Below are 26,093 nucleotides of genomic sequence, written 5' to 3' on the forward strand. Positions count from 1 at the left end.
CACACCCCACGGCCATCCTCGTTAACCTCCCTCGTTGTCGCTCATCGTTGTGAGAAATACGACCGGCCGTAAGAAGCCCAACACAGCTAATCGGGCAGCACTGACAGAGAAAATTCTGCAGCCTCCCCTCTACCCCCCCCCCCCCCCCACCCCTCCCTCCCCTCCCTCAGACTGCTGAAGATCATAAAGACCAAGAAGAGCAAAGGCTGGCGCTGTTTTTCCTGCTCCTCTCTCCTCCTTCTCTCTCCCTCCCTCCCTCCCTCCCTCCCTTCTTCAGGTCACTGTTCACTCAGAAAGGCCAGTGTGGTGAGGGGCGAGGGGACAGGGGGGAGGGGTGCGGGGCTTGGTGTGTTGCAGTTTCGGGGGCCTATAACAGGATGCGGTACTTGAGGGCCCGCGGCACCCTGTTGATGACGAGCCTCCCGTCGTAGCTGAGCGAGGCGAAGAGCCAGGGGTCGGCCGAGGACCACTCAACGGCGTACACGCTGTCCTCGTGCTCCTCGTAGGTGGCGATGATGCTGTCCTGGAGCGGCTCCTTGCACCTGCGTGGAGTCGGAGCATTCAGCGTCACCTGCACTCACCCAGGGGGCGTTCCCCAACACGACGTGTCTGCCGATGTGCAGCACCTAACCCTCTATTCATCAATTACAGCGCATCACAGCCAGAGACGCCACAACAGAACATGAAAAAAGAGAACTGCAGCAGTTCTGTGATTTAAAAACCCCGGGGTGGGTTAGAAGTATTCTGCATTTATCAATGTGCAGTATTATGACCACAGACTCAGTTCGTCCAACTAAAAGCCTTTCCCTGGGTTCATTTTTAAAAACCTCTTAATCCTCTAAAATGTAACAAAAACTTATTCCAATCTTTCAAATATCTTCCAATATGTATATACGTATATATATATCACAAATATGAGATATAATATAAACACACAGCCGAACATAAAAACAGCACCAAATATGATATATATTCTATGTACATATTATAGACATACTGGAAGATATTGGTCTACTGTAAATAAATATATACAGTATTTACTTATTGTATTTATATAAGCAGTAAATATATACACATTCACTGTGTAATATATGTTATATAGCCGTAACGTATATCTACATATACAGCTGCAGTTTAATGTGGTAAAAAGTAAGTGAACGTGAATTCCAGTGCACTAAGCACAGCGGGTACAGGAAAAAGGGTGAAAGTCTGTACTTCTCCTCTTGGTTGTTCTCCTCGGTGTCACTCAGTTCGTCCTCATCCACCAGGTGGCCGAAGGGCTCGGACGAGATGGACACCATGTTGGACAGGATGACCCGGCTGTCGCTGCTGCCCGTCAGGACCAGCTGGTCATGGGAGTGGTTGTAGCGGACGCTCCAGACCCTGCGGACAGCGGAGACAGGGACCGTCAGACGCCATCGCCCTCGCACGCAAACCGCCCGCTCCCAGGAGCCAATCAGAGGGCTCCCACACTGCGGAACACTGCGGCTCATTTACACCACTGAGTCACAGAGAACACATGATGGCTCCCGGTGTTTTTTGAGGGGGGGACGAAACCCCCCCCGCTCCCCACACCCCGCACCCCCGCCCTCGGTGGAGCCGGTGTTCTGACACCCTGGACACTGTCTGGGACAGAATCCGCGCGGCGCGGCGGCTTGGAGGATAACACTGCAGACAGAAAGCCCGGCTCAGTGCTGCGTTCTGCCTGCTCGGCCTTAATCCGCTTCCCAAAATGATTCCCTAATACCTCCGGCCCCCGCGTGGGGCACGCCACTTCCCCAGCCGCAAAAAAAAAAAAAAAATCTGCTGCCGTTTCATCACAGGAATATCATAATATCATATCTAAATCGGATCGGATCTCCGGCATTACTGATGCGTTTGGCCCGTCTGTGGCCGCTTCCCCACCCCCTCAGATAAGATCTGCAGGCAAAGGCATTAAGATGCGCTGGCTGGCGCTCCGGCTCCACGCCGCCGGGACGCCGCTCGCCTTTCACCGAACGCCATTATCAATTCCACGCTTATGCTCACGCATACGCGTGCGGGGCGGGCGGGTCCATGCCGACGCCGGGACAGCCTTCTAATGAGGCCCGGAACACAGCGGCATGCATCGCCATGGGGCTGCTGGGGGGGACGCATGGGGGGGCAAAGATCACACACACAGAATGCACAAACATGCAGGCACACATACCTACACACACGTGGACGCCTTGGGGAAAAACAGCAGGCTTTAAACCTGCAGCTGCTCACCTGACAGGCCAGAACCCCCCACTGTGTGTGTGTGGGTGTGAGAGTGTGTGTGTGCATGTGTGAGAGCGTGGGTGAGTGTGTGTGTGCATGTGGTTGTACGTGAGGGTGCGTGTGCATGTGTGTGGGTGTAAGAGCGTGTGTGTGAGTGTGTGTGTGCATGTGCGTGTGCATGCGTGTGTGTGTGCATGTGTGTGGGAGTGAGAGCGTGTGTGAGTGTGTGTGTGTGTGTGTGTGGGTGTGAGAGTGTGTGTGTGGGTGTGAGAGCATGTGTGAGTGTGTGTGTGCGTGTGTGTGTGTGTGTGTGTGCATGTGCGTGTGTGTGTGCATGTGTATGGGTGTGAGAGCGTATGTGTGTGTATGTAAGTGTGTGTGTATGTGCGTGTGCATGCACGTGAGAGACGGACAGGTGGGACCGGGTAGGCGGAGCCGCGCTCACCAATGGGAGTGCTCCTCCAGGGTCTTCACCGGCTCCCCGATGTTCCTCACGTCCCAGAACTTGACCTTGCAGTCGTCGCCGCAGCTGGCCAGGTAGTACTGCTTGTTGGGATTGAAGTCCAGGTCTCGCACCAGCTGACCGTGGGCGTTCTCGATGCAGTATATCTGACTGCAGCACGAGAGGGGAGAGAGAAGGGGGACGACACATCACTGCCACAATATTCCCACGGACAACCTCAAACACGCAAGCCTCGCCTCGAAAACACACCCACAGAGAGTCCTCACCAGTCCTCACACACGTCCTCGAGGTGTTCTGCAACGGAGGCCAAGACTGAGCATGTGAGAAGATGATGATGGACGTGTCAGAGTCGGGATAAAATTAAAGAGCAAAAGAGGAGGGCGCAAAATGATGCTTTTTGAAGGCGTGGCATAAAAATGGCGATTTTGAAGGTATAGCATCAAAAATGCCATCGCTGAAGGTGTGAGGCACAAAGGTGGGGTATCAAATGAGCCACTCTGAAGGTGCGGTACTGAAACAGCCCTTTCTGAATGTGCGGTATTGAAATGGCTTGTTTTGAGGGTGTGGTGTTGAAGCAGCCTTTTCTGAAGGTGCAGTACTGAAACAGTCCTTTCTGAAGGTGCGGTACTGAAATGGCTTGTTTTGAGGGTGTGGTGTTGAAGCAGCACTTTCTGAAGGTGCGGTACTGAAACAGCCCTTTCTGAACGTGCGGTATCGAGACTCGGCCTGCACTCTGAGGGATGTGGAGCTCGGAGATGAGATCCCAGGGCTCCTCGAGACTGTGCAACCAAGCGCGATTCCTTTGCCAGCGAACTCGTGCCTGCTGATCGCTTTGTGCAATTAACATGCTAATTAAAAATCTCATTAAAATCGGAGGTTAAAAGAAGGAAAACTGACCTGGGGAGGGAGGGGGAGGGTGTATGGCTTCAATCAGGTCAGGATTAAACTCTATATTCTTATTCTAATTCTGTCACATGGGCACCTGCCAATGAAAGTGTAGTACCAGGGCCACAGGCTAACACTGGCACTTATGCTGCTCAACAACAGGTAAATAGCAAAAGGAGACAAAAATGTTATTTTCCCAGATACAACTCATAGGCTCTAAATAGAGCACTTCTGAGATGGTTTGGTTTTGAAAGCATTCTTTTCTCATTGCAGTCCATTCCTAAGCCTTTGCAACAGTCAGAATTGGGGACCCTGTGCATGCTGGAGGAGGCCTGTTTCTGACCTGTTGAACGTCCGCGGTGCGTCCACGCCCTAATTGGCTCGCTTCTGCGCACAGTGCCAGCCTACATTGGCTCACGGGTAACCACGGCGACCCCTGGCGACCAGAGAAGGGGGGAGGTGGGGGGGTGCCTTCAGGGGGGGGAGGTGTCCATGAACTCCATCCCTTCGCAGAAAGAGGAGGAGGAGGGAGGAGAGGAAATGGAGCAGGAAATTGTGTTAGCTCCGTGGCCTCCACCCTAAATATGAGATCAGGATCCGGCAAAGCCGCCTATAACACCCTCGACAGAGCTGTGCGGATTAGGCCCCACAGCCCTGAGCCTCTGGACACAGTCAAACCAAATCTGGAGTCATCCCCCCCCCCCTTAAAAGCAACAGAAGTTATTACAAGACATCCGTCTCCCCGCTTTAGTGATAAACCACTGAGAGCTGAGGGGGCGGACTGGGTTCTTTTTTAAATGCTGGCACAAGCCTCTGTTTCTATGACAACTGCTGTGCACAAAATCATTTCGTTACTTATCAAAATTAGACCAGAACTGAATGAAGGGGGTGGAATGCGTGTGTGTGTGTGTGTGTGTGTGTCTGCGTGTCTACAAAGACAGATTTTTTTTTGGTGTTACTGATATTTTCTTTTTACATTTTTGCCCCCTTTTTCACCCAACTCTTAGTAGTCGGCAATCATACATTAAAGCACGTTGCCATCGCAACGACGACCATTGGACCTGGTCAGGTGCCTGGAGTGAGGCTCATGCACACACGTCTACCCACAGTGCACCAGAAGGTGACCGCCACTGGAGTGACCCATAGGCATCCAGGCAAGTTATTATTAGGGTCGGATTATTAGCCAATTAGACCAGTGAGCTGTCCAGAAAGTCAGAAAGTTTTGTGGCTTTAAATATAATTCAAGACTGTGCTGTAGGTTGCATTCAAGTAAGGACACCTTAACTTTCTCTGAAGGGATTCTTTAAAAAGGTCACAGGAGATTCCTGTGACAGCCACAGAGTTCAAAGGTCAATGTAAAGGTCTACAGACAAATATCGCTTGCAGCCTCTTTACCAAACTGCCTACGACTAAGAATACAAGCAGGCGGTACACTCACTTCGCTCCACTGCTGCAAACCATTGGTTTATGCACCACTCTGTTTAATTGGCCAAAACAAGCCACTCCTTTTCCACCTCGACCAATCAGTGATTAGCACTGTGGCCCAAAATAGTTGCCAGGTATCAACAAGATGGCTGCCACACGTTGACAGTGTTTGAGGTCAGACTCCACTCCTGCTGTGACACCGTTTGGCCGGAGGGATTCTTGAAATATGCCGCAGAAAGGCAACCCACCATTACAGCTTCATTCTTATTCTGACAGAAAGGAGCGCGTGCAAATGAGCCTCGCTTTGGGAGACGGGTACGACTGTGAGCAGGATTTCTGTGCCCTCACATCCAAACCCAGAGCTCTGAGCCGGAGTGGAAACCCGCAGCCGTTTGGCTGCTGACGGAAAACACTCTGTATTAACTATAAGCGCCATCAATCACACCCTGGGGTCGCACGGCAAGACGTGGCTCTAATCCGGAGACGTCCACGCCCGCGCCGTCCCCCTCACAGACACACGACCTCCGGGCTGCGGCCCTGTCACGGTTCCAGGCAGCCTGGGGAGCTGAGCGTGTGCGGTGTGGGGGGAGACACGCCTGTCCTGGCGAACGGCGCTAATATCTCACACCAAAGGCAGCACGCTGTGGCCACGATGCCGGTGAAGCATTGAAGAGGAGAGAGCCAGGGAACGAGGAGCTGTCTTTGCATCAGAAGGGATGTCCAAGCCACTGAGGGTTTGGCCCCAAGGCCTGGTGCGGTTCAGGGAGCCATGCTGGATTTTGGTCAGCATTTTTACAGGATGGTCATGCTTGGCTGGTGGAACCGTAGTGTGAACTGTGAGTGCTTCAGAGAAACTCCCCCGCTGTTAGCCCTACCCATAAACAACTATCAGCCCTGCGCACACACACACACACATCTCGCGTCTGATCGTCTGGCCCTATTCTGGCCCTATTCTCTGAAACACGGCTCACACACGTGCACTCACTCACTCACACACACACACACACACACACACACAGAGGCGTGTTTCAGAGAATAGGGCCAGACGATCAAACGAGAGACGCCGCGCCCCTCCCTCTCCCCGCACCAGCTGTTCCACGGTTCTGTGTGTTCTCCAAACCCCGCGGAACCCGACAGAGCCTCCCGATCACACAGCTCCGTTCCTGCGGCAGGGAACACAAGAAGGCTAAAACTCCGCCCGGTGTTCCTCTCAGAAAAAAAGGCTTTAAGGAAAACAGCCAACCAAGAAAAAACAGAAAAGACAGACAGAATCGCAACGCCGGACGAGTGAACACACGGCTCCTCTCTCCTTTAAAGTTCATATCATAAATGCTAATGTGTCCTTTCGGCCACGGGCGTTCTGAATGGCCTGTCTGGGCTCCTTTGATGCGGGAAGGTGTGAGAGGTTAACAAGGTGCATTTGGGATGCTATCGGTGAGATGTGACGGACAGCTGGGCCGGCTGCGGGGGTGCTGCGGGCGACCCCCGCCGGACCGCACCGGCGACCCCGGCGCCGTTAAGGACACCCGCACTGTCACGGCTAAGCAGGCAGAACTGACACAGAGCTCCACAGCTCGGCCGTGCCAAAGCATACAAAACAGTTTCGACGCGCGAACAGCGCCAGGTCTGTCGTCAAGCAGGAGGGGTCAAAGAATCGATAATCACGCGAGCTGAATATGTACAGCCTTCATCCCGCTCATAAAAGTTAATAACGTCGCAGAGCCAGCTGCATGGCTGCAGGTGACGGAAGGTTAAAGCGGAAAAGGCAGCGCGCCGTGATGCGGAGGCCGAAGCTCCGCTCGGGCCTTCCTCAGAGACAACGCGTCGGCTCGTTTCCCGCAGACGGACGGTTTGCCCTCGGAGTCGCGCTCAGATCCGCGCCACACGGAGGTAAAAGTGGAACGCCGCGGGAGTTCCGCCCCCAACGCCTAACGATGGGTTGCCATGGAAACCCCTTAACGAGCCAGGTGGCCGGCTGGGAGGCGTTAACCCTTGCAGGAGAGCTGCCTCCAGCGCCGGCTCGGACTGTGTGTGGGCGGGGGAGACCGCTGGGGTCGGGAGGCAGACTGGCGCCCGACTGGACGTGGCTCTGGATACTGGAGGTGGGGCTCAGGGCGTCAGGGTCTAACTGTCGTTCAAACATGGACTGATAAAAGAACAGAAACTATAACGACCTGCTCCCTCCTCACCAACTGTCAGCTCTGCGCCACCGCAGGCGGTCACACGGGGGTGGGGGGGGGCTTGGGGGGAGGGATAAGGGGGTGCTTTCTGAGGATCAGACTGCTGCTGCAGGCAAATCCAGGAGGCAACCCTGAATGCTAACGACAGTGGCAGAGCGGAAAAATGTAGCACAAGGGCGACCGTGGCCCAATTCTCTTTGTGCCTCCCTATTGATATTTCCCCCCCTTGCTCTGGACTGATTGTTTCTGCTCAATAAACAGGTTAGAACAAAAATTAAATCTTAATGTGGTGCAAGGAAATTGATTAGCTGGGAGGTGGGGAGGGTTCAACACTGGCACTGGTGGAGCAAGGTGTCCCACCTGCAAAGGCTGTCTTAGAATTTTAATACAAAATCCACCCTTTTACAGACAGATATGTATCACACTCAAACGAAAGAAAAGGGGAAATACTGCAAACTGTCTCATGCCTGCATGTGAATGTTCTCGTGCCGGTCGACCTTGCAGCCACCTGCTCCAACTCCCCACCCCTGCCCCACGTCCCTGTTTAATTCACCGTGCTGCAGCTGTAGGGCTGTGATCTGCGTCTGGGATAGGCCCGTTGGGACGGACCCCGTTCGAAAATGCCAGGGGTGCGATGGGTTGTGAGGTCACCCTTCGCCCCGCCCCTCCCCTGGGACACACACTCAGCCCAGCCCCTCACAATCACAGTCAACACCTGCCGCAGGGCGGCTTTCTCCGGCGAAGCACTGTCAGTTTGGGTCCAGAGGTACCACAAGTTCTCCCATTCAGGGGCTCTGCCACTGGGCCAACTTGGCATTCCTGTGAAATGCATGTCCAAACCATGCTTCGACCTCCTTCTCTCTCTTTCCCTCTCTCTCCCTCCCTCCCTCTCTTTCTCCTTTTTTCTCTCCCATCCTCCCTCTCTCTCTCTCTCTCTCTCTCCCTCTCCCTCCTTTCTCTCTCTCTCTCTCTCCCTACCTCCCTCCCTCTCTCTCACTCACTCCCCCCCCCCCCCTCACTCCTCTATCAGAGCGATCGATAGCGGAGCGATTAGCATTCCTCAGGCGCGGCCCACATACAGACTGACCTTTTCCATCAGGCCCCGCGTGCTTTTCTCAGGGTATTCTACAACACTGCAACACTCACTCCAGCGCCCTGCGAAACTGCCGACACGCTGCCGCTCACCATGCTGAGAGCCGCTCCTGAGTGAACCCACAGGTCCGTGCAGTACCTGTGACCGCAAGACTGTGCAGTGCCTGTGACCGCAAGACTGTGCAGTGCCTGTGACTGGCATGCTCGAGGGAAAGGTTATTCCCTAAGATATTCCTTATTCAGTCTAGCCACCCCTTCCCTTTTTTGTCATTTCTCCATAGCACAGATCCATCAATGTGCACAAACAGCTAGCAAGGAGTTTTCATCAGGTCAGTGCAGATCTGACAGAGACTGCACTCAGACCAGATTATGGTCTTGAAGTGTAAAGAGGGGGAGTGTGTGTGTGTGTGTGTGTGTGTGTGTGTCTGTGAATGTAGTGGGGGCTCTCCAGGTCGACTGGAAATGAAATTACAGCTTTCAAAGCCCTCGCTGGGAGTAGTCATAGGGAAGTGCAGCGAGTAAAGGCAGGGAGCAGAACGGCATTGTGGGAAGGTTATGTGGGCGGGTTATGTACCTCATGCTCCGGATGTCCCAGCCCCGGATGGCGGTGTCGTTGGCGGTGGCCAGCTGGGTGCAGTTGTGGTGGGGGCTCCACTTCCCAGAGGTGAACTTCAGCTGACCCTTCCCCTCCAGCGTCGCCGAGCTGGAGATCTGCACGGCGATCAACATATCACACTCCGGTACAGGGGTCCGCCATGTTCCCAGCATTCAGTGCGACAATCCTCAGGTATCCAAGGTTACTAGTTCCACGTGTCAAAACCAAGATGGCATCTTTAGCTAAAATATCATGATGACAATATCAAGCAAACAGCCACAGCTTTCCAACACAACTTCAGCCGCCACTGCTCTCCCAGATAGCTAATTCATTTTCCGTATGTGGAAATGTTTCAGTCAAGCCTTTAAGAGCCCTTAACCTACGCATCACTGTCAATACATTATTCGTACTTTAGTATTATTTACATACTATATTAGCCATTTACCTGTCAATGAACAAGCATGAAGTGCACCCAATGAAGTTGTATTGAGGCTGAACTGACAGGACTCAGCTGACCACACCTGAACATGGGTCAGAACCTCAGAATGTTCTGATAACTAATGCATACATGCTTCAGTGCAGGCTGACGTGCTACACATTACTGCATATGGCAACGCAACGCTCTCTAGCACAGAAATAAGGGAACTGTGCTCGGGCAGGGGGCCCATGGCTACGAGGGGCAGGTAAGGCAGGATGCAGGGCGGAGGGAATGTAAGCAGGAGAGCAACACTGCACATTTCCTCAGGAATGAATCTTTACAGAGGAGCTTACTAGGTTAACTCAAGGTTTGACGTTCCTCAATGTTCCTCAGTTGCCCACGGCAACCAAATTTCACCGATCAAGTGGTTTTGGCAACCATTTTGTGTTGCTTGGTTGCCCGTCTTAGCAACCAAAAAAATTGAAAAGAAGAAGAAGAAAAAAAGCTCTTTACGTAAAACCGTTACCTCCTCCTGTGCCCTTTAAAATCTGACAATATGTATGTTTATATATATAAAAAAAAAAAAGCTGTGGCATGCATAAGACCTTCTGGAACACATGTGCCAAATTCTCGTTGTAACTGATTATGCCTTCTGCAAACCCTACAGCATTCCCTTGTAACCTTGATTTGTATTGTAAAGAAGACATTTGAACTGGTGAGAAAAAGAATATTTTTTCTACCCCTAAACAGTCTGGAGATTATTGGATATTATCATTTTATAGCTTCTAAAGTGTTACTAGCCCACAGAGAATAACCCACCATTTGGATGCATTTATATCGCAACAAAAAAGCTGAACTTACAGCCGAAACAAATTCAAACAAATGTTTTCTAGTCTGAAGTTCGTTGTTGCAGGGTATTGGGGGGTCAAAATATATGTTGTTAAAACATGGAGACCATATTGTCCATTTGGGCAACCAAAAACTGATGATTAGCATCCAGCCCTGTGACAGTAAGCAATGTTGCTTTATTACTTGTTTATATGTGTAACCTCTGACAATAATCCACTATGTCAAAAGTAATTCTGTAATAAGTAATAAGTTAGACCGACTGATTAGTGGAACCCCTTCTCCAACGTAATGCAGGGTATGTATCTTTTTTTTTTTATTTTTTTTTACTGAAGCTGGTTAAGTGCCTTGAACCTTTGACCTCTAAACCCTGATATAATAGTCAACAATCAATGAACTAACACAAAGAACTAATTAGAAGTACACTTAAACTGACAAACTAAAAAATCTACAGAATTATGGTATGTCAAACAACCATTATGTATGTAAACTAGTCGGTCAGATATGGCTATTTTATTCCAAACAGTGTTATTCACAGTACTCCTTACTGATTGACTGGAGGCTGAAATGTTAACAATCCAATGATATGAGTACTTTGAATAATTCACAGGTGTTTTTTTTATCCTTAGTTATAGTACTAAGAGGCAAGCTGTTTGCATGCATTCCGATGATGACCTGATGTCAAAAACATGTTAACGAGTAAATAAATTAGCGTTTGAGCCATCACTGAGTGTATGCTTATCTTTCACACTGACAGAGTGTTTAAAACGATAGGTGTCCTTTCTCTAATGCTGCGAACTGATCAACCGCGCGTAGCTGCATCATTGACTCAGTAAAACCCAGAAGTTTCATTCCTGCTTTTTACAGGCTATTAAACGCCAGACGGAGGCCCTGATCCCAAAATGTCCTCTGGTCGTGGCTCTGTGGAGCAGTTGATTCTGCAGGTGTCTGTCTACGATAGGCTGTTTAATATTTTACAAATCAACCCAGTAAAAGGATTTCACGGACAAAACGTGCATTGTTTACACAACAAAGACAGGCTGGATCCGCATGGCATTCACCGAGCCGTCTGTGCAAGGGTCTTGCCCCCCCCCCGAGAACAATGTGCCTTCGTCCTGCGATGTTTGGTAAAATTGTGCACATTTTCACCGTGAAACGTTGTGCGTTTCTTTATTGAGTGGCCCGGCGGAGTAATAGACAAACTGTCAATAGATCATCGATCTCTCTGCAAAGCAAGGAAGGTCGATAGGGGATCGGTGCCCCCCTCCTGGTGCAAAATTATCTGTGAAAAGCAAAAAGCAAACTCTTCCATTGCCTTTACAGAGGAGCCCATGGTCTCTGTCTGGCTTCTGTGCACCAGTTACGAGGTGTGGGTACGCTCTGTGCTCCCTGGGTTGATTAATAAAATTACTGGCAGGGCAGTTTACAGGAACATTACCCAACGTCACAGTACAGCAGCGGCTTGCTGTAAAAACCACCTGTAAATGGGACACTCCAACTTCAAAACCCCTTTTCCAGAAGCTTCCGTTTGTTTCCCCGATGAATATTAAGACGCTTTTCAGCTGTGGCATTTCTCTGCAGAGCGGGGGGAATATTTTTCGCGGGGAGTGAGAAGGTGTTTGGCTTTCCCCTTTGTGGCGCGCGCGGCGGCGTGCGGAAAGCCATTGTGCGCCCTGATCGGCCCCCGTTACGCTCCGCTTTTCCTCGGAGCACGTCGGAGAAAGGCCAGCACACAAAGCACGGCTGAGTCGCATCGATCAGCCCTTTATTGCACACGACGGGCAGTCTTATTACTCCGGGCTCGGGCGCGAGAGAGAGCAAAAACACAACAGATCTCCACAGAGTGGGCTGTGCTGCAATAGACTGGCAATGCAACACGGGGGGGGGGGGGGGTTCTCATGTGAAGAGTAGTGTCCACATTACTGCATTTTTGGAGGGGGTGGGTCCTGTCATGTCCCAATCCCGTATCTAAGGACCATGTAACCGTAAGTAGGCCCCTGATTGCACCTCACTGGGGGGGGGGGGGGGGGCAACACAGGTGTGAAGTGGAGGGAGGGGGGGGTCTTTGCATGTGAGGATTAGTCTTCAGTGCTCACTTGGGGGGGGGGGGGGGTAATAGAGGTGTGGCATCGACTACAGAACCTCAAGGTCATGAACCGTGTCATTGTGTGGTTTCTACTGAGACTGGAAAGGGGAAAAAACAATAGAGATACCACATTTCCACAGACCAAGGCCAGGAAAGGCCCTAATCACAGTGTAAATTCTCAAATGCAGGGTTAACTCATATCAGAGCTGGACAAATGATTAACAATTATGCTGAATCACGGATGACTTCACGCTTCATGCCGGGGCTGCCAGCTAATGGAATGTTCAGTAATCGACTTAAACAGTTGGATTCGGTTTCTCTCCACCTACACACCGATTCACCTCCGAGGGAGGTAGGCAGAGCAAAACAGCACCATGACCGAGTCCTTTCGCCTGACTCTGGCCATGACTCTGCCCTTCCTGCTACTACCGGCAGACTATGAGAAGACCGCTAACGCGTGCCTTTAAACCGAGGCTGTGGCACAAAGAGCAAAGCTATCCCTGCGGAGCTGCAGGCCCTGAATGCAGCCTGGTCAGGACAGCCAGCGCGGTTTCACTTAGGGAGGAGGGATGGTGATAAAGCTCAGAGGCGCAGTGCGCGCTCCATATCTCCGTTATCAAATAATGAGGCGTCTCTATCTCACCGCGGCCGTGCTGGAGCTCTGCTGAAGGTCCCACAGCAGCACGTGGTTATCGGCCAGCGAGATCAGCCTCTTCCCGTCGCCCATGGGCTCCCACAGAACGCTGCAACACAGAGAGTTAGCGGAGAGTTAGCGGAGCCCGCGACCCGGGTGGACCGGGTCAGACTGCGGCCTCTGATAAGCGAGCAAGCACCACGGTGCACTCACATGCGTGCGCACACACATACACACACACACGCACATGTTCGCATACACACACGCACACACACACACACACACACGCAGGCATGCACACGCACACACACACACACAAGCACACACGCAGGCATACACACGCACAGACAACCACACGCTCCCACACACACACACACACACACACGCACGCACACCCCCAGACAATCACGGTGCCATTTAAGGTGCGGTGGCCTCGTTTTCTGCAGAGCTGTAAGTACAGCAGGTTCCTTGCTCATCTGCTCAAACGGCCGCTGGGACGACACACAGCATAAAGCATGGTGGGAATGTGCCAGCACAAGACAGACAGTGGGGGGGGGTGGGGGGGGTGGGGGGGGGGAAAAATCCCTCTTTAGGAATTCATCCAAGACTGTAATTTGCATCCGTTCCATCAGAGGAAGAGAAAAACATTTATGGGGGGTATAAATCGCCAGGCCGAGGGCGAGACAGGTTTTACTGCCCTCCCAAGGTGCTGGGAGTCATTGCCCCCCCCCCACGCAGCTGAAAGGTTTCCCAGGAGCCGAGGTGTGTGTGTGTGTGTGTGTGTGTGTGTGTGTGTGTGTGTGCGTGTGTGTTCACCGCTGCACACCATCCATCTGGACCACACGATCAGCCTCTGGTCCAAACCCAATTTATTCACCCGCTCTGAGATTTATAAGAGCAGCCCTCCCAAAAGTATCAATTAATTCTTAAAAGGCCTCTTCCTTCCTGGGGTCCACTTGTTCCCGTGAAGTTATGCGCATTTGACCTTGAGGAACTATTCAGGAGGACACCCCCCCCCCCCGATATAGGCGAATATGTAAATACGACTCGGGCCAGCAGGACTCTTAAAGTCCGACATCACTCAGCCTTAGTCGGCCCGGCTTCGTCGGGCGATTCGCATTCAGGGGCGAGTAACAGCGTATCAACATGAGAGCCGCGCTCCTCGCAAAGGGAGTTTGTAGAAACAAACACTCAGAGAAAGGGAAGGGGTCTGTTTTATTGGATTTGTAAGTAGTTATGGGTTCTGATTAAGCAAAACACTCTAAAAATGGAGCCAATTGAAGAGGAGGGGACAGAGGGAGGGGGTATTTGTATTGTGACTTAAGTCACCCCTCTGAGGTAGATGTGTAGAATTTAAGACACGTCTGAAGATTGACTGCCAACAGCTCCCCGCAGAGATTATTCCATCATTACCGAGAGTATTGACTGACCTATATATCGCAGTTTGCCTCCACTCCATCTTGGGTTCCCATTGATTCGTCACCACATCCACTCCGAGCGTAAATCGCAGTGCGATTACGCGGGCTCCCCGCCGACCCCCCCCCCCCCCACACTCCCACCCCCACTCCCCCTGCCAGCCCCCCGTGTGGCTTTTTAAATTCTCCCAGCATTACCCACCCGCCCGCTCGGCTGCAAACACCCCGATTGCACGGCAGGGCAGAGGCTGCTCTCTGCTAGGTGCTGAAGCGTGCCACCCGCTGGGGAAAACTGCGGGGTCCTGCGTGTTTTCTGTCCCGAGCGGGTGAAACCCCGGGAGTCGGGAGGGCTGACTCATACAAACAGCTGAACGTGGCCACTGTGTCACACTGCTGTCCTCAGAGCTGTGGCTGCCCTCGGAGATTCTGAAAAAGCTGGGCAGAAAACCAAGGTGATCTATCTCCAGAGTCCCTGCGAGAAGGGCGGAGGTGCTGTGGTGCCCTCATCATGACCAACACCCCACCCCCCCAAACACGAACCCCTGCCCTTGAGAGTGGAGTAGCTCTAGAGGGGACAGGGGTATGGACTCTGGCCTCATCAATCCCCCCTAAATACCACCCCTGGGACAGTGCTGAGCAGCTAGGCCATCTTTGTGCTTCGTCATTAAAAGCAAAGTGTCATTTTTAAAAAATACATAAGAAACCGAAAACGCCGTCACCGCCGCGAACGGGCGAGGGAAGGACCGGATCCTTCCTGCAGCTCTGTGCGCTGAAGAGCACCTCAGAGCTCCGAGTGCCTTTTCATGCTGACTTCCGCTCGCTGTGCGTCTCGCCTCCTCGCAAACCGCGGCGTTCTGCAGGGAAGGAAGCCCACGTCCTCTTCCCTTTCTCTCCCCAGGTCCTCGACCGCTGGCGGGTGAACGAGCAGAGAGCTCAGGAGGAGGGCCCTCTCCCGCTCCCTCTCCGTCTCTTTCTCCCTCTCTCGCTCTCTCTTTGCTTTTATCCCTCCTTCTCTCTCTGCGTATGGGCTTTCAAGAGCTTTAAAGAGCTCCGTCTCTCCAAGATGCCAGATGTGCTCTTCAGGAGCCTGAGCGCGGCGATCGGTGCGTGTGGCCCTCGACGGAAATAGCGTTCCTTTCTGCGCGGCGCAAAAGAGGGGGGGGGGGGCTTTCCGGTGCGTGCCGGGGGGTGAAGGGGCAGCTCTCGTCCCGAGGAAAGGAAGGTGCAGGTCTCTGCACCGGTGACGCTGCTGTTGATTCATCGTACCCCATTTCACCTCGCCCGTGCGGGGGGGGGGGGGGGTGACGTGAGATGACGTGAGATGACGTGCCGGGCGCCCGTTCCGGCTGACGCCTGGAATCGCCCGTCAGATCGCCAGACCGCCTGCCTGTGGACGAATGTCCACCGACAGTGTCTGAAACTAACCCTGCCCAAACTGACAGGGCGCAGGTACACCCCCCCCCCCACAGAAGTGACAGGGTACCGCCAGCCCCCGCAGGTGTGGACATGCAGGTGTTGGGAACACAGCGGCTGGCGCCGACACCTGCTGCAGCCTCAGGGGGCGGGGCTTTCACCGCGGCAGCAGCCGAGGGACTGGGGGGGAGGCATCGCGCTCCCGAACCTTTCACCCCCCGGAAGCTACACACAAACATCACAGCCTGCGACGGCTTTGCGATTATAGCCCTGTCACCCTTTGCCAATCCGCCGCCCAGCGCTGGCCCTGAACCAAATTCCCTGCAAACTCCCTGCAAACAGCAGGATTTGTGGTGCATTTGTGGCGCATTTATTATTTCCCGGCAAAGTGGTGGATGGCGACTTCTCCACACGCGAGCGCCACTGTCTCTGCGGACACCCTCAACATAAAGCAGCCTCTGCACAATGGCTGCAAAACCGATTAAATATTGTTCAGTCCACCCCCCCCCAAACCAAAACGACAGTGGAGTGTTATCCATGCAACCACGGCGAGGCTAGCGCAGCAGCTAAGCTCCGTCGTATGTAGGTCAGTCGATAGAGTCTTCCTATGGAAAACAAACACAGGCAGCCTCTTCTGGTAAACCCCACAGCAGGTGAAAGAAAAGGAGAGAGGGAAGGAGACAGAAGGGCTGATGGGGGTGGGGGTGTGTGTGTGGACGCGGATGCGTGTGAGTGTGTGTGTGTGTGCGTGAGTGCGTGTGAGTGTGAATGTGCGTGTGTGGGGGGGCGGGGTGGTTTAAATCAATACAGAGGATCGTACCAGGCCATGTTGCCGTGGGCTGTGTTGTCAAGGTGACAGAGGAGCTCCAGGGTCTGTGGGTTGTTTGATGAATCGTCTGGGGATTCATGAGCGCCTGATTCCCATTCCGCAGGCATCCTCCACACAGCCGCACACGCTACCACCTTAGAGTCGGAGGCTGGGCGGCACAGGAGGGAACAGCAGGGTTAGCGCATCGGTTCAAACAGCAGCAGCACAGCACACCGCAGACCGAAAACACCCGCACAGCGCACAGGAAACGCCTGCGAGGGTCACAGTCAATAACCAACAACAGCACAACAATCGTAATAATAATAATAATAATAATAAACTAAACAACACTTGGAATGGTCACGGTCAATAGCCAACAACAACAAAATAAAGTAATAATAATAATAATAATAATAATAATAAATGAATAAACACACAGAATAACCACAGTCAGTAACTGACAAGAACACAATAATAATAATCAAATGATTTCAACAAAAACACCCAAAATGGTCAATAGTTAATAACAAACATCAAAAAATAAAATAGAATATACAAAAAAAAAAAATAAAACACCCGAAATGGTCAGAGTTTGCTCAAATTGTGATTGGATAATTGCATCCTCCTCAGGCTGCTTTAACAGTCGGGGCCAAAACAAAGACTGCCTGGCATCTGTAGCACCCCATCACAAGGTTAAACTCTGCTATGATCCAGAGCTGCCACAGTACTGCTTTTCAGCTGCGCATTCTGATATCAAATTCTTACAATCATAAATTAGAATAATATATATCAAAAATGCATTTTTTACCATGACACAACGCTTTATTCTTCTATAGCCGATTGCTAAGAAGGTTGAAAATGCAGCCTGGGTCACCACATGTTAAAGTGGCAGGAGGAAAACCAGAGGCATCAGGTGACGTGACCGTGCAGGTGAACCGCGATGCAGTTACAGCAGAAACCCGACCGTGTGGTTAAGGTGAGGAGCCGCCGCGTTCCGGTGCCACGGGCGTGTTTCTTACGCTCTGCCCGCCGGCGGAGCTGAAAGCGGCGTGGCGCGGGGCGAGGGGAAGGGGCGGGGGGCGAGGGGAAGGGGCGGGGGGCGCTGGGAGAGCGAGAGCACTCCAGCGCTGCAGTTGCAGCGGACAGCCCGCTCCTTTCAGCACCTGCACGGGGTAAACGCTCCACTCGCAGCGGTAATTGAATTGCTTTCGTACGTCAGGGCGGCAGAGCATCGCATTCGGTGCGTGTGCGTGTGTGTGTTTGTGCGCGCGCGCGCGTGTGTGTGTGTGTGTGTGTGTGAGCAAGCGTTTGCGTCTGCATGTCTCTATGGACGGGGTGTGAGGAGGGCTCCGAGGGAATTTAAGTGGATGCTGAGAACGGGAGGGGGGAGGGGAGGTGTTTTGGTCCCCCCGCATCCCCCACCCCCCCCCAGTTTGAGCCGGTTCCAGCTGTCTCCCTGTCAGCTCAGGTATGCAATCCGCGGCTGACATGCGCGAGAGTCCCTCATACCCCCGGACACGGGCACACACTGCCCCCAGACGCTGGCTCGTCCCGTCTGCTGCCGGGGCTCCCCCCAGCAGCGATGCGCTCCCTCTGACACACGCCCCGACTGAGAAACAACAACAACGACACAGCCAGGGAACAGGAATGATGACGGGGAGAGACGGTCATAGGGGATTACATTTTACCACTCGGCGCATGCTAAATATCTTTTGAATAAAGAGAATGCAGTTTTTCTTAATGAAGCAAATGGGGGTGATTTTCTGGGGGTGGCTGTGGGACTGCAGTGGTGTGCTGAGGCTGGGGTGGGGGTGGGGGTGGGGGGGGGGGGGGATTTGGGCGGATCTGTAAGGGAGAAGTGCCCCGCCCGCGGGGGAGAGCGTCTCAGCCGGGTTTGGCTCCTGTCACTGGCAGCGGGGCGGAAGAGCCAGCCGACACGCAGGCAGGTGTCAGACAGAGACTCGCCTGTCAACACACACACACACACACGCGCATGCGAACACGCACACACACATACGCACACGCACACACGCACGCACACACACGTACACACACACACACACATACGCGCACACACACACACACGCACACACACACACACACACACACACACACATACGTACACACACACACACGCACACACAGCTATACCAGAAAACAGTCCTGGTTGGAGCTCTTTTGTGTCTTTGTGGCACCTTGGGTAGTATCTTAAAACAAACATTCAACATGTTTATATAACAAGAGCCTGATTTGTTTTTAGGGAAACAATAAACGGTATTTGGAAATGAAACTCAGGGAAAGAGTTTGTTGGCTGTATCGCACACATGCCGCGTGGTACTTGGCAATGCTGGACTGATGTAGAAATGTTTAACGCATCCAACCAGACACATTTGCAAGGATTTCCTTTCTCATAGTGCCTTCACACATTTTAATTTCAGCCTTATGTGGATTTGCCATTCACAAATTCAGCGCAGCATTACCATGAAAAACACACATTACGAGTGGTGGATGGAGTAAATGACTTCCGCAACAAATTCAGTGATGAGGTACGGTTTGCCGCAGGAAGAACACGGCTAAGTCATGAATATAGAACAATGAAAACTCACACCCCAGTGCAATTACATAGCGGACAGAGTAGGCGTTTGAGAGCTGTCAGCCGCAGCCAGACAGCAGCTTGAGGTGATCCTATCTTCGGGGACGTGAGGGCGGGGTTACTGATTCACGGTCCACGGCGCGGCAGTGTCAACGGCTGACAGCTCCCACGGAAGCCCCCGCGACCGGCACCACCAAGACAGTGCCGCCCTGACTGCGGTGTGTGCCGGGACATTCCGGAATTCGCGGTAATCTGTTCCGAGATCAGCCAGAACGCTCCCAGCGTTGGAGCCAAAGTACTTAGTAACCCCCCGCCACCAAACTCATTCAATTGCACAAGTGCATGAACAGAGGACGTAACCGGTGGCCCTCTGCAGCGGGGAGCATTCTGGGTAATTTGGGGGGCACGTCCGCTGCCCCTCTACGTCTCCGGCTTTAGCCGCTTCATTAGATTGAATGTCACGGTAATTACATTCCTCTTTTGAACTCCGCTATGACATATCATTCATCAGCCTCCGCACGGAGAGAGCCACGAGGAGAATGTGTCTCGTTCCCCTTCTCTCGTGCTCCGCTTTTTCCCCCGAAAGAAACCCCGTGCGAGAAAAAAGCTCCGGCTGTCATTAAGGCAGCCGGGCAACGCCACAAACATCAGTCTAATAAAGTGCCATTTAATTACATTTCCTCTCAAATCATTTCTTCGTGTTCATTTGATTTTTTTTTTTTTTTTTTTTCCTAATTGCCTCCTGGCATCTGCGGGCAAACGAGCTGCGGAATGTGACATGTTTCTCCGCCATGATCGCGAGCGTGGGGGGGGCGGGGGGGTGAGACCAGGGGAGACGTTCCGGGCCCTCTCAGAGCGCAAACGAGGGCCGTCGGGGGTCAAGAGTCGGCCAACGCCGCCCGGCGAGGACATAAAGAGAACATAAACCCGCCATAAAAGGCCGCTGTAAAGGAGAGAATGAGCCAGGAAGCCGCACTTACTTTTGTTGTAGCACGTTGTCAACACGCTTTTATCGACGGGACTGCCGCTGATGTGCCATATCTCCCCGGCCTGGTGCAGGAGGACGTTCTTATTAATGATGTTATTTTCATCATCAAAGTCAATGATGTGTATCTGCGGGGGAGAGAGAGAGAGGGTGGGGGGGGAGGGGGGGTGGTGAGGACGTGGCTGGGGAGAGGGGGGCTTGGAAGTGCCTAGCCTTATCTCACACACACCAAAGCAGTTCAAAGCAGCCTCACTCGGCTCACAGAAAAGGCGACAGTAAAAACAGTTTTAAATGCAGGCATCACTTCGGATTTCACTTCATAGGCTCTGCTGTTTCGTCTCCCCCTTTTTTTTTTCTTTCTTTTTTTTTTTTTTTAAAGCTGTGATTAAACAGCCCTTTTTAAACTCGGCGATAGATTCGCGGGGGTTACACAGATCGCTCATGCCTAAAGAGGCAGCGGAGAGTCCGACAAAAAAAGAAAAATAGATTAAAGGCAGCTCCTCGCCTCGGCTCTAAAAATGCAGTTTATTCCTGTCTCTGCAAAAAGCGTGCCTCTCTCCCCCCTCCCTCCCTGCACCGATCCCAGGAACGCTACTTCTGTGAAGACAGCGATGCTTTTTTGATAGCTCGTTTCCATGCCTGGCCTCGCCGCCTATCGGAGATGGCGCGCTCCGAGCTCAGGTGATTCCCGATTCTGCGAGTACCTAAGCACGGCTGAATGCACGCCCAGCCAAAATAACGCTGGCTCAATAAGACTGAGTCCAGCCAAGGACTGCAGAGAGAAAGCACCCCTGGCAGCGCGCTGAAAGGAAGGCTGGCACAGAACGTGTGGCTCAATCAGCAAGCGGAGCGACAGAGTACCCTCAGAAAATACGCCCCTCTCCGCTCCATCCCTCTCCCCTGCTGCAAAGCCTCCTTTATCCTGCCACAGGGATTCAGGTGGCACGGCCTACACTCCCGGGATATGGCTGGCAGCACTAGAGTTTTGGCGGTAGACATATGAAACACAGAATGCTGTATCTCTTTATGCCCATGCCTATCCAGCAAGGTGTGGTGCAGGTACGGCTTGCCAGAGCTTAACAGAAACGCGGTGACATGTTCTCTCACCGTGGCACACGATACCTCTGACATCAATGAAGGGCGGAGCACTCATCAGCCCCCAAAGAGAGGGGGCCCTAGCACATGTTATCAGTGTCTCACAGATTTGAACCAACCACTGCATTTTGCTAAGGGTGATCTCTGATTTGTTCAGCCACAGTAAGTCAATGATTGACAGCACATGGCAGCTCCACCCATTACTGGGTTTGTGAGGCCTCACTCTCCCATCCCTGCTCATTAAAAAAACAGCTTTTTATTATTTGAGATGGTCACTCTTCAGTGGGTTGACAAAGCTTCTACATGCATTTAATGGTTTGTGAAAAACAAAATTAAATGAAAATTACAGCTGCAGTCAAATCGGCTTTAATGTGGCCAAGCGACACAATAAGGATAGGAGAAAATCGAAGTTGAGCTGAGGAAACCACACATAACCGGCAACCTTTCAGAGTCTAGTGAAGCGGTAGTTCCAGTCTCACAGCTAAAAAAAACAACAACAAAAAAAGATGCAACACTTGCTTTGCCCCCAGGCCATCTGTGGTCTTTGATCCTTTGTTGTGTACCCCTAAAGTACTGCCTACAGGTAGTCTTAAAGTAGAGGTCCACTCAGAATACATGAGTTAACATCCGTGACATTTATCAAATAACTGCATGCAGACAGACTGGCTTAAGTGGCAGAGCAGTCTGTTCCCCCTGCCGATGACACAGACCTATCTGTGCCACACAGAGCCCGCAGTAACGCAGTGGTGAAAAAACTTTGAGTTTCACAGCGTAGATATATATATATATATATATATATATATATTTCCCCTTAGGAAGTGACTCGGATTACTTCAAGGCAAGAGACTGTCGATACACCTCTCTCAAGTATACAAAACGTACCTTTTCTTCACAGGAATACTTTTCCTCCTGGACAAAAGAAAAGAAAAAACTCTGTGGAGGCTTGTTAACATTTTTTTTTTGTTATTGTTATGGGTTTCGCCCAGAACTCTCCTTTAACGATGCAGGTGGGCGACTGTAACCTGAAGCGAGGCGTCTCTGGCTGTGCCGGGGGCAGGTCTCCTCACACAGCACCGGACAGCAAAGAGGGGGGGGGGTGGGGGGGGGGGGGAGAAAAAACCAACAAAAAAACAAGCCGCTTTAATGAGCTGTTGTTTCGGGATGACACCTCGAATATTAATTGGTTGCACCTGGCCATAACTCTGGGCACTCGTCTCCTGTGGACGCCTTTTACGAGGGGGTCTGTGCCCGAGAGCGGGCCGCCGACATCTCTTTAGACAGTTGAAAGTCAGAGGAAACCATTAACCTTGGGTTGGACCACATCGAGCAAAAATTATTACGCAAAGTTATAATTTTATGGTGGAGAGCAATACAAATAAATTCCGATGGCTGGACAGGATAATTGGAGCGGGAAAAAAAAAAGGCCCTGTGATAGGACCCTGAGTGAACTGGTGCACAGGAGAAGCCCCGTGTGTGATTTATGTGGCTTTATATCGGAGATGTGGAATGACTCATCCGGCTCCGACACTTCGGCCTCCTTCCCGGCCATTTTAATTATCTCGGGGGGGGGGGAGTGGGGAGCGTAAAGCCAGTCCGGACGCTGGCCTCTGCTTTCAGACCCCTTCGTTAAAGCTCTTTAGTCCTGCCGATGACACTAAGCGGGTCCGGGGAGTAGGAAATTGGCAGCGGTGTGCACAAAAAGTGTTTCATCATATCAGCGGTGCCGGGCTATGGCAGACCCTCTTGTGGAGAAGCCTCATCAGTATTCCGGGGCTCTTATGGATGGAGAGGCTATTGCTCGGCCATGGACAGGCACAGAACGGGTCTGGTGAGGATGTGACAAAGTGGTCTGGGTCACACCTGTCTGACACGTGGCCCTGGGGGGGGGGGGGGGGGGGGACCTGAGGAATGAGTGCTTGTGAGTGAAGGGTTGCCAGATTCTGAAGCATCCGCAGGAAGTGCTACATCATGTGCTTGAGCTGATGTGCAAAAATCTACTAATTTTGGCAGCCCTCTACCCCACGGCTGAGATGTCAGGGTGAAATTGCATTGAACCTGAGGGGTTGGGGGACTTATTCATATTCATGTTGCAAGTCAGTATGTCTCCCATAATGCAGTGCTACACCATCACTTTGGTTAGAGATGATGGTTTAATTATACATGAGAACAGGGACAACTTCCACAGCAAATTCCAGCACACTGACCAACAGAGAGCTGACCTAAACATGGACAAGCCATTGGCACAACACTCCAACACACAAGACTGTGTTTCCTTACACAATTAATGGGAAGCTTTTACTGAATACTGTATATCAAAAAACCTCATGTCAAATATGTATCTTGACAATATATAACAATAATCGGTTAAACCATATCGTTCCAGGTTGTGTTGCAGACAGTTGCATTCAGAATCTCCTAACAAGTCCAGTAAGATCTCATACCTTTCCCACTGCATTGTAAGCCTTGTGTTGTTTTCCCAGGCAGAAACATCACAGAGACACGACAATCCTCTCTAAAGCGGTGTAAAGCAACCAGCTCCCAAGTCACAGCAACACAGAGATATACAGAGCTTGCAGTGTAAGTCAAACAGGCGATTTGTTTCCTAATGTTCTGCAATGCTCTATCTGTCGCCAAGAGATGCAATTATTGCAGAAAATGGGACACGTTACAGGAATTCAGGTTCAATCAAAGATTCTGAAGAGCTGATGCTAACGGTCACATGATACATAATTCCATCATGCAAAATGTTTTTTTTTAATATATATTTCTGACAGAGTATTCCGTGCCAGCTTTGTGTCTCTCCTCTTTTGAAGGTTTGATATGTGACCGTGATGTTTCTGGAGGAGGTCACAGTGCTGGATTGCTTTAATCCCCAAAGGTCTACCACATTTTTACACAAACACACACCCGGTTCCTGCCCTAAATGCTAATCATGTTCCTCTTCAGATTATGGTCAACGGTTATTCATTCTGTCCCACAGAGCCCCTGGCAGAGACACATCCCTGGCTCTCTGTAGCAGAACCAGCCAAACTGATCACCATGCCAACGAAAAGCTCAGTCTGCAAGACCTTTGATGGGAGAGTGGTGTTGTCATGCAATATCACTGATTTGCTGATTTGAACAAGCAGGTTTTCCTGATAGGATCCCCGCCCCCACCCACCTTTCAGGTTCAGCCCAATTCAGCCGAGACATCTCGGCCCTGGGGTGGCCTGCCCCGCTTACACACACACACACACACACACACACACACACACACACACACACACACACACACCCCACAGCATCAGCTTGAGTCTGATGCATAAGACTCATGATGGTTTGAGCAGAGTGAACCAGGCACTATGGAAAACCAGTTCATCTAATCGCAGTTACACGTTCAGCCTCGCACACAGAAAGAACAGGTGAGTAAATCAAGACCCAGAGGCGCAACAGGACCTTCCATGGAGACAATGACAGTCTACTGAAGGACTGAAATCTCAGTGACAGAACATCAGTTCAGTAAATTCAGTACTACACTATCTCACTACATTCCTATCAATGACAGTTGAGAGAACAATGCTGTAACTAATTCAGGGCATTAAAGTGCCTGACAGCTCCTAGTGTAAAATGAGGAATAATGTGAATAATTGCATTAACAAGGTTGACAAATGGATGACTAAAACCTGCAATACATTCAGAAACATGAAGACATTTGTATGATGTGATACTAAATTATTTTTAAAGTGATCTGCACCAGACCCTGGACATCATCTTATGAAATACAGACCTGTTGTGTTTAAGGTAATTGACAGAAAGGTAATGCTAAATCTTCTGGAAAAGATGAACAGGTGCAACTGTAACTATAAAAATGCTCAAGTTTCTCCAAGGATCAGAAGTATCCACCATGGCAGTATAGATTTTACACTTAATCTTGATCAGTCACCAACACCGAAGGATTTAAAGCAAAAGACGAGGCAAAGCCAGGGTTTTATTACAAGCAGGAGTCGTCCAACACAGAGGTGTCACTTTTTCGGTTTACCTGGTTGTCAAATTTCAGAGACTGCGTTCCCACGAGGAAGCGGATAGCATCCGTTTCGGCTGTCTGGGCTGTTAGTGCGCGGGCCTGGGAAAAGATAAGGCAACATGCTCAAACTTTTCCACAACTTTTTACTTTCGTTATGCCTTTTTCACCTGTTCGTGTGCACTTCAAAATGAAGTACTTTTATACCGCTCCCATTCCGGTAACAGCTGTGCAATGATGCACGAAAACCACCTGCCTAATGCAAAGCATAAAGGCAACGAATATTAAACTTAAGAAATAGCAAAACCGAGAACCGGCCGAAACTACTTCTAACCAATTAAAAGCCTCCAGCTAGGATTACATTTTAAGAATACAAATACTCGACACTGTGTCTAATTGCAGTATTTAAGGTCTGATTCAATGTGGCCGGTGCAGTTTAGGGGCAAACGCAATCTTGCCAGCTACCTCGCTGGCTGGATAATCGTTTTAGGAGGATAAAATCAGCCTCAATTTTAAAGCATAACAATGTCTGGAGATATCTATTATCTCTACACGTTTATTTGAATGAACTACCACTGTGTGTGTGTCTAATTGACTAGCCATGTTTAGCCAGCTGACTAGCTCATCTAGCTACAAAGGTACTTGCAAATGTTTATAACGTTACTGTACCTGAAACTCAAGACCATATATGACAGGTGCATCGTCTTCCATGTTTAGCTCAAAACGTACGTAGTTATGGCTAGGTGGACTTAACGTTTGCTTTGCAGTGTCATCGATCTGGTGCTGATTTGTCCTAATATTCGCTTGTAAACCGACTGATTAGCCAACTCCACACTTCCGCAAACATAGAAAGGATTTACTACATTGTGTAGGAATATGTCCGTAAATTTGGAGAACTAAGGCGGGGGGTGTTGGTAAAGTA

The 26,093-nt window shown here is 51.1% G+C and overlaps 1 protein-coding gene across 1 annotated transcript; it reads right to left on the minus strand.

Moving 5' to 3' along the window:
• Positions 1-217: 217 nt before the first annotated feature.
• On the minus strand, positions 218-26,005 carry eipr1 (EARP complex and GARP complex interacting protein 1). Its single transcript, XM_036543108.1, has 9 exons — positions 25,841-26,005; positions 25,190-25,273; positions 20,072-20,204; positions 16,511-16,667; positions 12,872-12,971; positions 8,858-8,994; positions 2,684-2,851; positions 1,216-1,383; positions 218-542 (listed from the first exon to the last, which is right to left on the minus strand). The coding sequence occupies exons 1-9, from the start codon at positions 25,880-25,882 to the stop codon at positions 368-370; spliced, it is 1,164 nt and encodes a 387-aa protein (XP_036399001.1). The 5' UTR covers positions 25,883-26,005; the 3' UTR covers positions 218-367.
• Between the last annotated feature and the right edge of the window lie 88 nt (positions 26,006-26,093).

Source organism: Megalops cyprinoides, chromosome 12 (genome assembly GCF_013368585.1).
Source record: "Megalops cyprinoides isolate fMegCyp1 chromosome 12, fMegCyp1.pri, whole genome shotgun sequence".
In the NCBI taxonomy this organism is placed as follows: Eukaryota; Metazoa; Chordata; class Actinopteri; order Elopiformes; family Megalopidae; genus Megalops; species Megalops cyprinoides.